Source organism: Emydura macquarii, unplaced genomic scaffold (assembly GCF_026122565.2).
Source record: "Emydura macquarii macquarii isolate MOO-44397 ecotype Brisbane River unplaced genomic scaffold, CSIRO-AGI_Emac_v2 contig_2771, whole genome shotgun sequence".
Classification (NCBI taxonomy): domain Eukaryota; kingdom Metazoa; phylum Chordata; order Testudines; family Chelidae; genus Emydura; species Emydura macquarii.
Window position 1 is genome coordinate 40,896 of NW_027132908.1, and position 12,450 is coordinate 53,345.

General features: G+C 47.9%; 1 protein-coding gene across 1 annotated transcript; it reads right to left on the bottom strand.

Moving 5' to 3' along the window:
- Positions 1-1,261: 1,261 nt before the first annotated feature.
- Positions 1,262-9,913, bottom strand: LOC137166014 (killer cell lectin-like receptor subfamily F member 1). Its single transcript, XM_067567580.1, has 6 exons — positions 9,829-9,913; positions 7,647-7,745; positions 5,920-6,069; positions 3,497-3,651; positions 2,772-2,884; positions 1,262-1,729 (listed from the first exon to the last, which is right to left on the bottom strand). Exons 1-6 carry the CDS (start codon positions 9,911-9,913, stop codon positions 1,606-1,608), a joined length of 726 nt encoding a protein of 241 aa, XP_067423681.1. The 3' UTR covers positions 1,262-1,605.
- Positions 9,914-12,450: the final 2,537 nt, after the last annotated feature.

Below are 12,450 nucleotides of genomic sequence, written 5' to 3' on the forward strand. Positions count from 1 at the left end.
TCTTTAATATATCTCCTGTGGCTCTTTGCAGCGCATGATACTAAAACATTGTCATTTAATTATTAACCAGTCAGGATGCTTTTACTGTGTTGGTAACCATTAAGCTATCAACTAGCTCGTAGTTATTAACTCACTTGCTGTGAGAATAATGTACTTTAAATGAAATATTTCCTCTGTCGTACTATTTGAACATGGATAGTACAATAGTAAGTGAAACAGTGAATGCACCCGACTGACTCTTTTGGGGAATGTTGATCACGACCTTGACTCCTGAATCACTGAGGTTTGAGTATCACTGTTCCAGATGCTTTTGAAACTTAAGATTGTAGCTTATTTGTGTATCCATGCTTACTTGCTTTAACCTGGTAAAAAACTTGTATCAATGTATTCATTAAAAAGGATATACAAGCGCTGTCTTTGGTGTGAGAGATCTCAGTTGCAGTTGACCTGGGGTAAGTGACTGGACCTTTGGGACTGTGGGTAACCTGAATGTTGCTGTGATTCTGGCTGTGAGAAACCATCTATCAGAAAGGCAGGCTCACCTGGGTGGCCAGACAGATCGGTGTACCCCAGGGGCCTGTCTGCGACTCCATGGTTAGGCTGTTACATTGCCTGAGGAGTTTACACTTGATCATTGGTTGGTGAAATCTGAGTCTAGAACTCTCAATCAGTTCACCAAAATGTGGTGGGTGAGGTCATGGCCAAGATCCAGTAACCCAGACATAATCACTGAGCGCAGTCTGTACGGATAATATGTAAGGAGCTGTGTATCTCTACTGAAAATGATGCCCTTTAAAGCCTTGGAGTTAAGGCAGGTCACCAGCAGCTGACGTAACTCAGATGCTCCTTTCAGGCTGTCTCCCTGTCTGGCCATCTGTGTGCTGTATGGCTGATGCTGGATGCCTGTTTGCATACTGAGCCAGGTGCAAAGTGAGAAATTGTGAACTCCGCAAAAGAGGAAATTTACAGGATGAAACGAAGAGCAGGGGGCTGTCCTGTTTAAGAGACCAGACCCATCCTGTGTCTTTATTATCTTGGAGTGTGGAGAGACACTGGGTCCTTCCCCTAAGAGAGAGACTGGCAGCACGCATCTCTCTTGAAAGAAGGGTCACAGCCTGCCTGGCTGTAAAGTGCTGCAAGGATTTAGGGTAAGCAGTACTCAGTCTCCTATTTGTTAAGTAAGTCTAGGCACTAGAATGCATGTTATGTTTTTATTTTATACATAACGATTTGTTTCCAAGACTTCTACTTGAATCTCTGCTTTGTTGAGCTGATCGGTGATTTCACCATGAACATACGTAAACGCTGTGTGTTAAGCAGGGTGGTGATCAGACATGGAACTGGTAAGCAGGGGGTGGAGGAGTCCTTTCGAAGCAGTGAATCTGTGAATACTGCAGGGGAGGCTCAGAGGGCTTGAGGGCAGTGTGTGCCTATTATACCCAACGTCCCAGCCCAGTAATCAGGACCAAGGGGAGGAACTGTGACTGCGAGGCGTACCTGTGTCCCAACGCCTCCCAGGGTTCTGCTCCGTCTAAAGTTGCAATCCGACCCATGAGACTAAACTCAGGGCATTTCATGTCACAGATACAGATCCTCAGCCCCACTTCATATCAGGGCAGCTTCTTTCTGGCAGATCCATTTGAGCTCAGCATCACACGTCTCAGACTGAATCCGGCTGCTTTTTATCCAACCGCAGCTGTTCCCTTCTGCAGAGCCTGACGCTGTGAAGCTGCAGAATTAAAAAGAAAGTCCCTGTCATTGTGATTCCCTTTAACAAGGAAAGGCCCCTGGGTGATACTTTTCCTACCCCTCAACTCTAATGGGAAGCTTGGCTCTAGTGGTGTCCTTCATTGCTGTAACTTTCCTGCAGAGCTTCAGCTGAGATGACATCCCAGCATGTGAGATGAGTTGGGGGGTCTCTGGCAAGGAACCAACAAGGCTGAATCTCATGGGGCTGGTGACCTGTTGTTCGTTGGTTGGAAGCAGCCATCTTGAGCTCCCATCTCTCAGATTTTCTTTGAAAACCAAGTCTGAGTCTCCTGGGTGAGAAGAAACTTGCTCACTGTGATCGGCGTAACAGACGCCTGCAGAGAAGCTGAGGGCTTCTCCCGATGCACAGTGAAAGCTGGATTCACAGAGGGATGAAGAACCTAATGGCCACTTTCAGTACCTATATCCCAGACTCACGTCCTCCTGGGACTCACAAAACCCAGCTCAGCTGCTATCAAACCCTGGAGGCACCTAAACTGCTCAGTGCCTACGTTTGCAGAGTAAAAGTTTCTTAGGTGCCTGTCACCATGTGCACTGCTGCTTCCCTCTGGCTGCTGGCTGCCTATGCCCCAGTGTGATGCAGGAGCCAGCGGCAGACAGTAACATTTAACTTCAAAAAGGGGAACCACATGAGCAGGAGGACGCTTGTTGGATGGGAATTAAACAGCTGTCACAAGCATAAAATGCCTCCTGTGCAGTATGGAGACTATTTAAAAACACAGTGAGAGAGGCTCAGACTAAGAGTGGCTACATTGACAGCGCTGCACTGAAGACTATCTATGCTCACAGAACAGCTTCTCCCATCAGTTTAGGTGCAGGGGCGGCTACACCAAGGCCTTTGCTGGTGCAGCAGAAATACCTTTAACCAACGGAGCTAGGCTGGTAAAACTTTTCAGTGTAGGCCAGGCCTTAGACAGACGTTGTACATTGAACATCAGCAAATTACAGAGTGGAGCTTTCCCCAAACACCTGTCCAACAGTACGCATCAGGCAGCACTCACCGCGCTGGATCTAACGGGGACCCGTCCACCCAGGTCCACGTTCCCCCCGGGGGTGTCACCTTAAGTCCAATCCAGATGTAGCTTTCGCCTCGTGTCACATCCTGTATGAAATCCTGGGAAGTGCAAAGCCGAGGGGTGGGGTGAATGTGCCGTAACAGGCTAGAATTCCCTGAGTGTTCCCGTTCGATACCTGCTCTTGGCTACAGTGGCTCTGCCCGTGATGCCAGTTGGAGAATCCATCCGCACCTGAGCTAATTCCCCCTCTCCCCTGGGGAGGCAGATTCCCAGGGTAGGGGCAGGAAATGTGGCTCTCTCTGTGCAGACATGGTAACACCAGTATCTGGCCTGGGTGTCACAGGCTGAGCTGGCCCTTTAAGGGGGTCCTGGTTTCAGTCTCACCTGCGACTAGGCGCCCCTAGACAGAGGTAAAGGGTAGGTGGAGCTACAAGGGCAGCCCTCAGGAGTGCAAAGGCTGCAGGAGCCAGCTGGGAAGGGACATTAGGCCTGGAAAATCTGTGGTGTTCTTGCTCTGAACTCTGTGTTCATAAGCCAGACTCTGAGAAGGGGAGAAAACACCCCAGTGGGCGTTTCATTAACTGTGGGAGAAGGAGAAATGAGGCAGAGGGGGTTGAGGCAGGCTGGATATAAACCCCGCTGCACTGGGACTGTGCTCAGTGACTCCTGTCTCTCTCCAGCTGGAGGTTTATGATCCTGTATTTTGTTACCATCTCCTCCTGGGTCTGGATCACCAGCATGCGAGAGCTCTTCCGCGAGCAGTCGTCACGGCTCCGAGTCCAGGCTTTACGCTCTTTAGACAGCCAGTAGCACTTGTCCCCATGCAGCTGCCAGTCCCTGGGGCAGAGTTTGCACCTGGGGTTCTCTGGTGAGAGAGATGGGAACAGAGGTGTCATTAGTTCTGAAAACTCAAACTCCGGCTGGCTGAAAACTCCTGTTCAAAGCTGATTTTTAATGGAAAATGCCATTTTAACCAAAATGAAAGTTTTTAGTTTGGCTGAAATTTTTCATTTTTTGATGGGGGGAGGGCACTCAAAATGGAAATACTGATTTTGGGGTGGGAAAGGTCAGATTTCATTCATTTTTGGAGGGGAAATAAACACTCTTAACATTTCTCCACCACTTAGAAAAGAGAGGAAGGACTTTCACTTTTCTACTTCCTTCAAAGGACATCAAACTTTTATTTCTTTTCATATTTTTCATGAACAGGTCAGCTCTAGTCCGAGATATTGCTTAAGTTTTTTCCTACAGGCATGAAAAGAGCCTTCAGACTCAATGTACTAGTGAGAGTTTTTCTCAGGGGTCAGTACTCACAACAGGACATGCTGTAGGTCTGGACTGCGTTGTGCTGACTGAGCTGGGAGGCCAGAGAGGAGAGAATTCATCTGAAGTTTTTACACGGTTGCTCTCTTACTAAAGATCTGCTCCAACTTAGTCACAAGTTCTGGCTCAGTGCAGGAATCACTGGCTGGGAATCTCAGGTATTTGACTGTGTCAGCTTATAAAAGCTGAACAGAGACAAGCCCAGCCTGTGCCCCAATGGGAGACCTCAAATGCTTGTGTCAGGATTAGCTGGGATTTAAAAGTAACGTCCCATTATGGTCATTACAAATCCCATGACGCTTCTTTAATGGTGGAGGTCTGAGTCTGTTCAAATGACAGTTTGGGGGGGGCTACAGTTTCCCTCCCTCAAATGCCCCCTGCAATTCCAATAGGTGAGGGGATTCTGCTTCAACCCTTCCCCTAAGACATCGTCTCCAGTCTTGTGTGCTGCTGAACAGCTGTTGAGTTTCACCCCAGAGGTGGCTGCATTTCAGTAGTGGGGGAAATGATTCCCATAAGGATTACATGGCTTGTAAAGCACTTTGGGAGCTAACCTCTGTAGCAGTTGTGTTTTTATTATTGTTATTAACATTGCCTGTATTCCAGCAATGGGAATTACTCTGACCACTAGATGTCATTGCCGCTTCTCTGCACAAACAACTGAGGATTATTATTTATTGTACTTAGATTGTAAACTCCTTTTGGCAGGAACTGGGGTTTTATTTTATTTATTTATTTACAGCATCTGTCATGGTCTGGCCACTAGGCACTACTACCATACAAATCAATTATTAGCGTTACAGTGTCGGTGAGAGGCTCCAGTCATGGATCGGAGCCCCAGGGTGCAAGGTGCTGTACATACACATAGTAAGACAATCCCCAAAGAGCTCCCAGTTGAAACAGGTGGAGGTAAAGAGAAGGATGCCATGGAAAGAGTAAAATAACCATGATATTGGTACTGTGACAGGCACCCTCAGCATTGATCTTGTACCCACCAACTGGGATTGCTGAAATGAAAGAAGACAGAGGTTCTTGGGATGTACAGCCCATCACTGCTATGCCTAAAGCAATGAAAGGCACCTCAGCAAATTAAAAATCACCCTGTGGGCTGAACATCGTTTTCCCACTGTAATTACGAGTAGAGTTGATTGAGAGTGTTGTGGCCGCATTACCTGACCAAAAAAAAAAAAAAAGACACCTTTTTTTCCAGAATGAAAATCACTGCAGAAATGTTTCATTTGAAAATTTCCAGTTTTTGGTTGAAATAATAATAATAAAATCCCTGGAAACAGAAAATTTTCTCCCACATTTAGCATTCTTTTTTCTGCCCGTTTGCCAACTCTCACATTTTTATCACAAGTCTCATGATTTTTGGTGTTTTTCTTTGAAGCCACAGCTCTTGGAGTCAGGTGATTAAGTGAGAAGCTTGGTTTGTTTTTTTTTTAAAAAGGTGGAAGATTGGGGAGAAAAGCTTGAAAATATGATGTTAGTTCAACCTAGATGCTCAGAAACTGGAAAGTGAATAACAAAAAAAAAAACCACAACAGCAACAACCCCAACCCTAAAGTACTATTGTTGTAAAATCTCATGATTTTGAGGCCCTGACTCACGGTTTTTCAACAGCAGGGGATGCAATGCTGGAGTGGTGTAAATAAAATGACCTTACTGCAAATGAGAATCTGGCCCATTGTATTTCAAGCTGACAGTGTCCCTTTAACTCGGTGACCAGGTTTTCAGTCACAGCGAGAGTCCTGAAGACTTTTCCAGGGAGAGCGACTCGTGGTTCTGAGACAGCAGGAGCTGGGGTTACCTGCCAAGCTGCCGTGGTGGGGTTCACATAGAATTGGTTTCAAGTGAGACCGGAAATCCTCCAGGCAGGAGCTGCATTCAGTGCTATTGACGATTCTGGTTTCATTTTTATCCGCTGCATTCAGAGTTTCTCTGATCTGTAACTGGGAAACTTCAAAACAGCATCACAATCACTTCTAAGGCAACTATTTAGGGATTAAAACCCAGCCTGTGGAGGGTGTGAAATCATCAAGTGTCCATCACGGCTCGGGTAGGGGAAGAGACAGAAACTCGGGCCTTGCCTACACGGGAAAAATAAATCGACATATTTATGTCGCCTTTCAGCCACCGCTCTAATTATAATGCCAGCAGTGGCTGTTGTCCACACTGCTCTCCTTAGGTCGGTGCAGAGCACTTCCACCCACCTAAGGGATAGTGTGGGCTGTCCCTCCACCTGCACTCCCAGTCCCAGCCAGGAGCTGGGGCAGCTGCGCAGGGGCGTCTCTGCTCTCCGGTCAGAGCTGGGAGCTGCAGCTCCCGGCATCCTGCCCGGTTCCGGCGCTGAGCTAGAAGTGGGCTACAGCAGGTTCCAGGGTCACTGTTGGGTGGCAGCCTCCGGCACCCTGGCTTGCAGACAGGAGCAGCAGGGCAGCCACCCTTGTCCCATCCAGTCCCAGCTGGGCTCCGGTTGCCTGCAGCTTGCCCGGTCCCGACTCACAGCTGGAAGCAGGCGAGCACCAGCCCCCGGCTTGCCCAGTCCCGCCTTGCAAACTAGTCTGCCTCAAGAGTCACGGTATGCCTACAGAGCAATTAAACTGGATTCCACAGAGAGTCCTCGTTGCTATTCAGTGATTACTAGAGTGAGATCAGATCACTGGAGCAGGTCTAGGGGCTGGCCTGACCCTTAGGCCAGGTCTGAGCACAGAGTTGCAGGGAAAGCCAGGGAAGAGGCCCTAGCAATCACTAACAGCTGAAATCACTCAGAGCTGGGTTTGGGGGTGGGGGAATTTCAGAGCTGAGCATCGCAGCAGAAGTGGCAGTGAGCAGCAAGCAGCAGCAGAGATGAGCAGCAGCAGCCATGAACCGATTGCAGAGGTGGCGGCAGTAGCAGAGGCATTAATCCATGGCTCCCTTCCCAGTTTGGTGTGGGAGGGGCAGGGAACCCATGCGAACGAACCTTGAACTCTGGGTCTTCACTGACTAAGGACGAGTGAGTGGGGTGCAGCGGAGGGAGTGGCATGGTAAAAGGGATATTTGTTCGTTGGGCTTTCACACCGCAAGGTGGGAAACAGAGGCAAGGACACTGCCCAGTGCGTGGTGGTGGGTGGGGTGTTTGTATTTTGGAATCATGGCGGTGGTGTTTCTCAGATTCATGCTGGGATCCCTTTTAATAAAATGTTTCCTTTTGCTGTACACAGACTCAGTGCTGGCAAGGGGGGAATGTCCTGCCTCTCAGAGGCACCCAGGGGTGTTTCGTTTTCCCAGATTCCTGGGTGGGAGGTCAAGCTGGTTCTGTTTTGTGTTGTTAAGAGGAACCCCTAGATAGTGAACCTGGCCTTTGTTTCTGCCAACACCACTGGCAGAGGGGTTACACACAGTCGGGGTGTGTTCCACTTCCTCTGCCTGTGTAACTGTGATGCTGTCCCAGTCAGATCACATGTGTCCCGTACCAAGCTCCTAACTGCACCTATTTGTAATAATAAAGTACGTGTGGCTGTGCAAATGACTCAGCAGCCTTGAGTTACTCACCCCAAACAGCCAGCGCTATCACAGCCCCCAGCAGGATGAGGATCCCAGCCCCGGCCAACCCTAGAGCGACCCAGATCCAGCGCGGATACCAATGGGAACCTGTAAGAGACAGCGTTTGCTGACCGGGGATCCTAGTTTTCAGGGTTAATAAAGCCAAAATTCTCTGATAAAAAACCCACTAAAATCCACATATTTCTGTGATTAAAGTGAAAAGCTGAATGTTAGTTTCCCGACCCACAATATATATAGGTATCGGTTGAACACAATGTTTTACTGATAAATATTTAGAAGTTTTAAATAAGTTCGGAGCCTACCAATGCCATCAATCATTGCAATACAATAAAATTAATAGAGTTGCCATTTGTATTTCTGACACATACTAAATACTTCAATGTCTGTATTCTGTATTTTCAGCATTGTTTTTTTTTTTTTAATGCACAAAAAAATAAAGTGAAAATTGCTTTTATATTAACTTTACTCACTTTCTGAATTAGTCCTAGAGGCTGAAGTGAAAGTTGAGATGCATTAAAACATGAACCCCCATGTACCATTGAGTAACCGTTATAGTCCAGGAGCAGTTTATTGGAGTGTATTTAGCTATGTACATTTAAAACGCGTTCAAAAATCAACCACAAGAGGGCGAGGTAGCATGCGTTGAATAAGTGACACTGGTACTTGCAGTAAAATTTAGTTAATAGTTAATATATGTTTTTATTTTTTTCACAAAATGTAAAAACTAAAGATTCTCTGTAGAAATGGCAAAGTCTGTGTTTTTCCCTGGCAAACGGATTTGGCGGATCCCTGTTGGTGATGCGCCATCAGCCTCCAGCATGAGGAACAATAACACACGTCCCTCAAGGTTGGGAATGAGTTAGACCAGCACAAGGCACCTTTGCGCCAGGCTAACCGGGTCCTTCCCAGGAGTTGCACCAGTGTAATAATGCTGGTTTCTAACCAAAAATCACAGTGGCACCAAATCTGTGGGCCCATCAGCCCTCACTCAGATCCCTGAAATGCCATCTCCAAACTTACATGTCTACACTGCAACTGGGAGGTGGGAGCGTGTGTCTACCTACGCGACTGAGCGGCACGCTCCCAGCTGCAATGTAAACCTGTTCTGTGTCTCTCTAGTCTGCTCCCTTCTGCCACTGCAAACCCTGAGAGATACATGCAGTGACCAGCCAATGGTGCTGTGCTACACTTCCGCCCCTGCCCCCTACAGACCTCTTTCCTCCGCTGACTGGAAACTGACCGTGCCCTTTGCTGTGGAACATCTCCAATATTCGCCTAAAAATTCCCCATTTCCAAGACTTCAATAATTTTCCAAGCAATTATTCCTGCCCAGCAGCTTGTCAGCTGAAATATTTGCACAAAAGGGGCCCAAACACAGCTATAGTGAACTCGTTTCAAAATTCAAACCAATTCAAGGGGAGATTTGCTGCGGTATTACCCGCTCCTAGCCTGGAAAGAATTGACAGCTGGGACCACTGACGTTCACATTGAATTGGTGCATCGTTGTCTGACCCCCTGGCCGTTATGGAAAATGCAGCATTAGTCATCATTTAGACCAAGATGGTAAGCTCCGGGAACCTCCAGAATGAGGATGCACATTTAGATTTCATAATAAGGCTACGGCACATTTTCCATTGTCTTTCACAGCAGTGTCGTCTCATCCAATTGTTTGCATTCAGTGTCCTATGAAAATACACTTACTGGTGGGCAGTCAAGCACCACACCTGTGGATTTGTCATAGTCCTAAAATTTACTGGGTGCTTTGTTGGTTTGCTACTTTCCCCCTGTGCAATTACACTGTGCCATGCTGCAGAAACCGCCAGACGTCAATGGTGCTATTCATGGTGGTAAATCCTACACCTACGAGTCAGAACAAGCCCTTAGTGGTGACGTTGGAAACACAGGGAGTATTTTCACTCACTCTCTCTTGCAGTGAGTTGTGCTTCACTCCATGGGGTGTCTGCTCATCCTGGGACACTTTCCCTCATCCCCTCTCTGAAACGCTACACACAAAGGCCCCAGCTGGGGTTTTCAGAACTGTCGGGTGGAGTTGGGCACCCAACACTCCTAGTAAATTTCAACTCCATTGGGTCTCTGTGAAGCCCCAGACACTCCCTGTAATTGCTATGTAGCAAAAGTAGACACCCTGGAAGGATGCTCAGTCACTTACCTTGGGCCCCAGCTCCAGAGGGGTGGCCTGGTTGTCTCTGCTTCGGCTGGCGGTTTAATACTGCGTAGCCCTCTTCATCCTCCATTACCCAAGTTCGTCCCTGGTTTGATTTCCCAGCAGGTGCTCAGATGGGGAAAGGAAGCCCATTAACTGGCATCACACTTGGTCTGTGCAGCTCAGGGCTGCCACCAGCACTGACTGTTCTTCAAGAGAAACCAGACAGGAAATGCAGCCACCGAGCGCTGGTGTGGTCTGCGCTACATCTGTCTCCTCTGCCCTCCTCTGAGCTGGACTGCAGAACTGAACTGGTTAGACAGGACAGCTTTGAGCACAAGTGGCAAAGCAGAGTGCTGGTATGGGTGTGAGTGGTATTCTGGGGCAGGGCTCAAAGAAGGCAGAGTTAAGGTTGTTTTGTGGGTGGGCAGTTTCCCTCTGAGTGTTTATACATCAGTGACCTATGCTTGTTTGCTAGAACAGCTGCATATCACATTGTGTTTTGTTTGACTAGCCCTTGGGGCTACAATCCGGCAGGTAAATAAAGAGGTTTTTGGAATTAGTGCAGGCAGTTCGACACTAGGAAGAATTGCAGCCGGCCAGAGACCTCGCTGCCAGCTCGACCTGCTGGAAATTGATTGTAGCCACATCAGCAAACACACGTGCATGACACCAACCTATGGGCTCCCACAGGAAATTGCCTTTGGTCAAGAAATCTCGTAGCACCAGGGGGTTGTTCACACCAACAACATCCTCTGATGCTGCGGGCTGTCTCAGATCAGCGTTTCCTCTCCGTGCTCAGTGCTGCCCTTCCCGGCTCTGAACTCCCACTCCCCACGCTCCGCCTGTGTCCCAAAGACCAGACTCACCCACGGCGTAGACGGGCAGGACTGCAGGGGAAGGGTAACAACGAGAAGAGGCCAAACAAGTGTTGTGTAGCATGACAGGGCAGCTTATTATCGTGGGTTGCCAGTGGAATTTCAGCCTTCTCAGAGGGCACATCCTAGAGTCACGCCCCCTCCGCCCAGTAGCTGTGGCAGAAACCAGCTTTTTTTTCTGCTTAACGTTTGCCCCTGCGATTGATACAATCAGTTCCCAAAATGTCTAATTTTCCTACCGTAAGCCAATCTCATGATTTTTTAGAGTCTGACTCATGCTTTTTGAATGCTTGGGGATCGCAACACTGGTGGAATGTAAGGGGCCTTGATATGAATGAGAATTTAGTCCAATGTATTTCAAGCTTACAGAGTCCCTTTAACATGGTTACTGGGTTTTTAGCCACAGCAAGAGTTTTGCAAAATCTTTAAGGTAGAGCGGACAGTAGGACAGTATGAGCTGTGGTCACCTGCCATGCTGCCATTGTGGGGTTCACATAGAATTGGCTTCAAGCGAGACCGGAAATCCTCCAGGCAGGAGCTGCATTCAGTGCTATTGACAATTCTGGTTTCATTCTTCTCCGATGTATTCAGAGCTCCTATTTAGAGATTAAAAAAACCAATTGTGGAGGGTGTAAAATCATCAGACAGTGTAGTATCACTGCTAGGGTGCGGATAGAGGAAGAGAGAATCCCATTCACTACACAGTATAGGTGGCATTTCTGTCTTCCGTCCACATGTACCAGTGAACATGTCTCACCTGGATCACACAGGTCCCAGCTCTTAACTGCACGTTGTGCCTGTAATATTTTGCCCTGGGTGGTGATGTAATGTCTAGGATTTCATTCGCAAATGGACTGGAATCCGGAATGGAATATTCATTCCGAGTTGGTGCACCATTAAACCCAAATGGATAAATCGATTGGAGCTACTTACCCCACACCCCCAGCACTATCACAGCTATTGTCAGGACGATGTTCCCAGCCCATCTGACTCCTACAGCGATGTGATGCCACCGGGGACATGCAGGGGAACCTATAAGAGATAATGTTGTGAGAAACACCATCAGCAGCAGTGTGAGAAATAATGAAACTTCTTCTCTGGAGCCTATTGCAGCCTCCTTACATGGGAGTTCCCCTCCTCTCCATATAACTCAAGGGGCAGCTTTAACAAAGGCAGCCTCTTTCACCCATTTCTCCCAGAAGCACCTTCACACCTTTTTCCACACTGTCCCTTATGCATGGACGACCCTCCCTCACTCATTCTACACAGCCATTCCCCTGCCCTGCGTCAGATCCTTTCTTAAGTTCCCCGTGTGTTTTGTCCCATTTATGTAGATCCCAGTTCTATAAATGCTGTTATGTCAGGAGTCACCAGGTGGTGCTGTTACACACGGCCAGATAAATTCCTTTCCCTGCTGTGTGTGAGCACTGGTCAGTCTTTGAAGAAATGCGATGTTATTGTTCATTCTGTGGTATAGTTACTTTGTGCGGGAGCTGTTGCACCGGCAGGGGAGTTTGCTCTCTGCCTTAATTTCTCTGACTAGAGACACATCTTGGGGCAGAGCTGCTTCCCGGGAACCAGGCGTTGGTATTTGGTTTGACATTCCTGAAAGAAGGGTCTGTTTGCATGTCATCTGTGAGCACGTCCATTCCAGGACTGGTGCATATGGTGTAAATAAACAGGTTGCACTGAGAAAATACCCAGCCTCCATCTCACTGAATTCTTCTCTAATGTCAGAACAACAGGGCAG

Excerpts from the sequence above, each read along its gene's own strand:
- LOC137166014 (XM_067567580.1), bottom strand. The coding sequence starts at position 9,913 with ATGGAGGATGAAGAGGGCTACGCAGTATTAAACCGCCAGCCGAAGCAG. Across the intron at positions 6,070-7,646 it reads GATAGCGCTGGCTGTTTGGG|TTTCCCAGTTACAGATCAGA; the intron begins GTGAGTAACTCA and ends GCTGTTTTGAAG. Across the intron at positions 1,730-2,771 it reads TCCCCGTTAGATCCAGCGCG|CTTCACAGCGTCAGGCTCTG; the intron begins GTGAGTGCTGCC and ends TTAATTCTGCAG.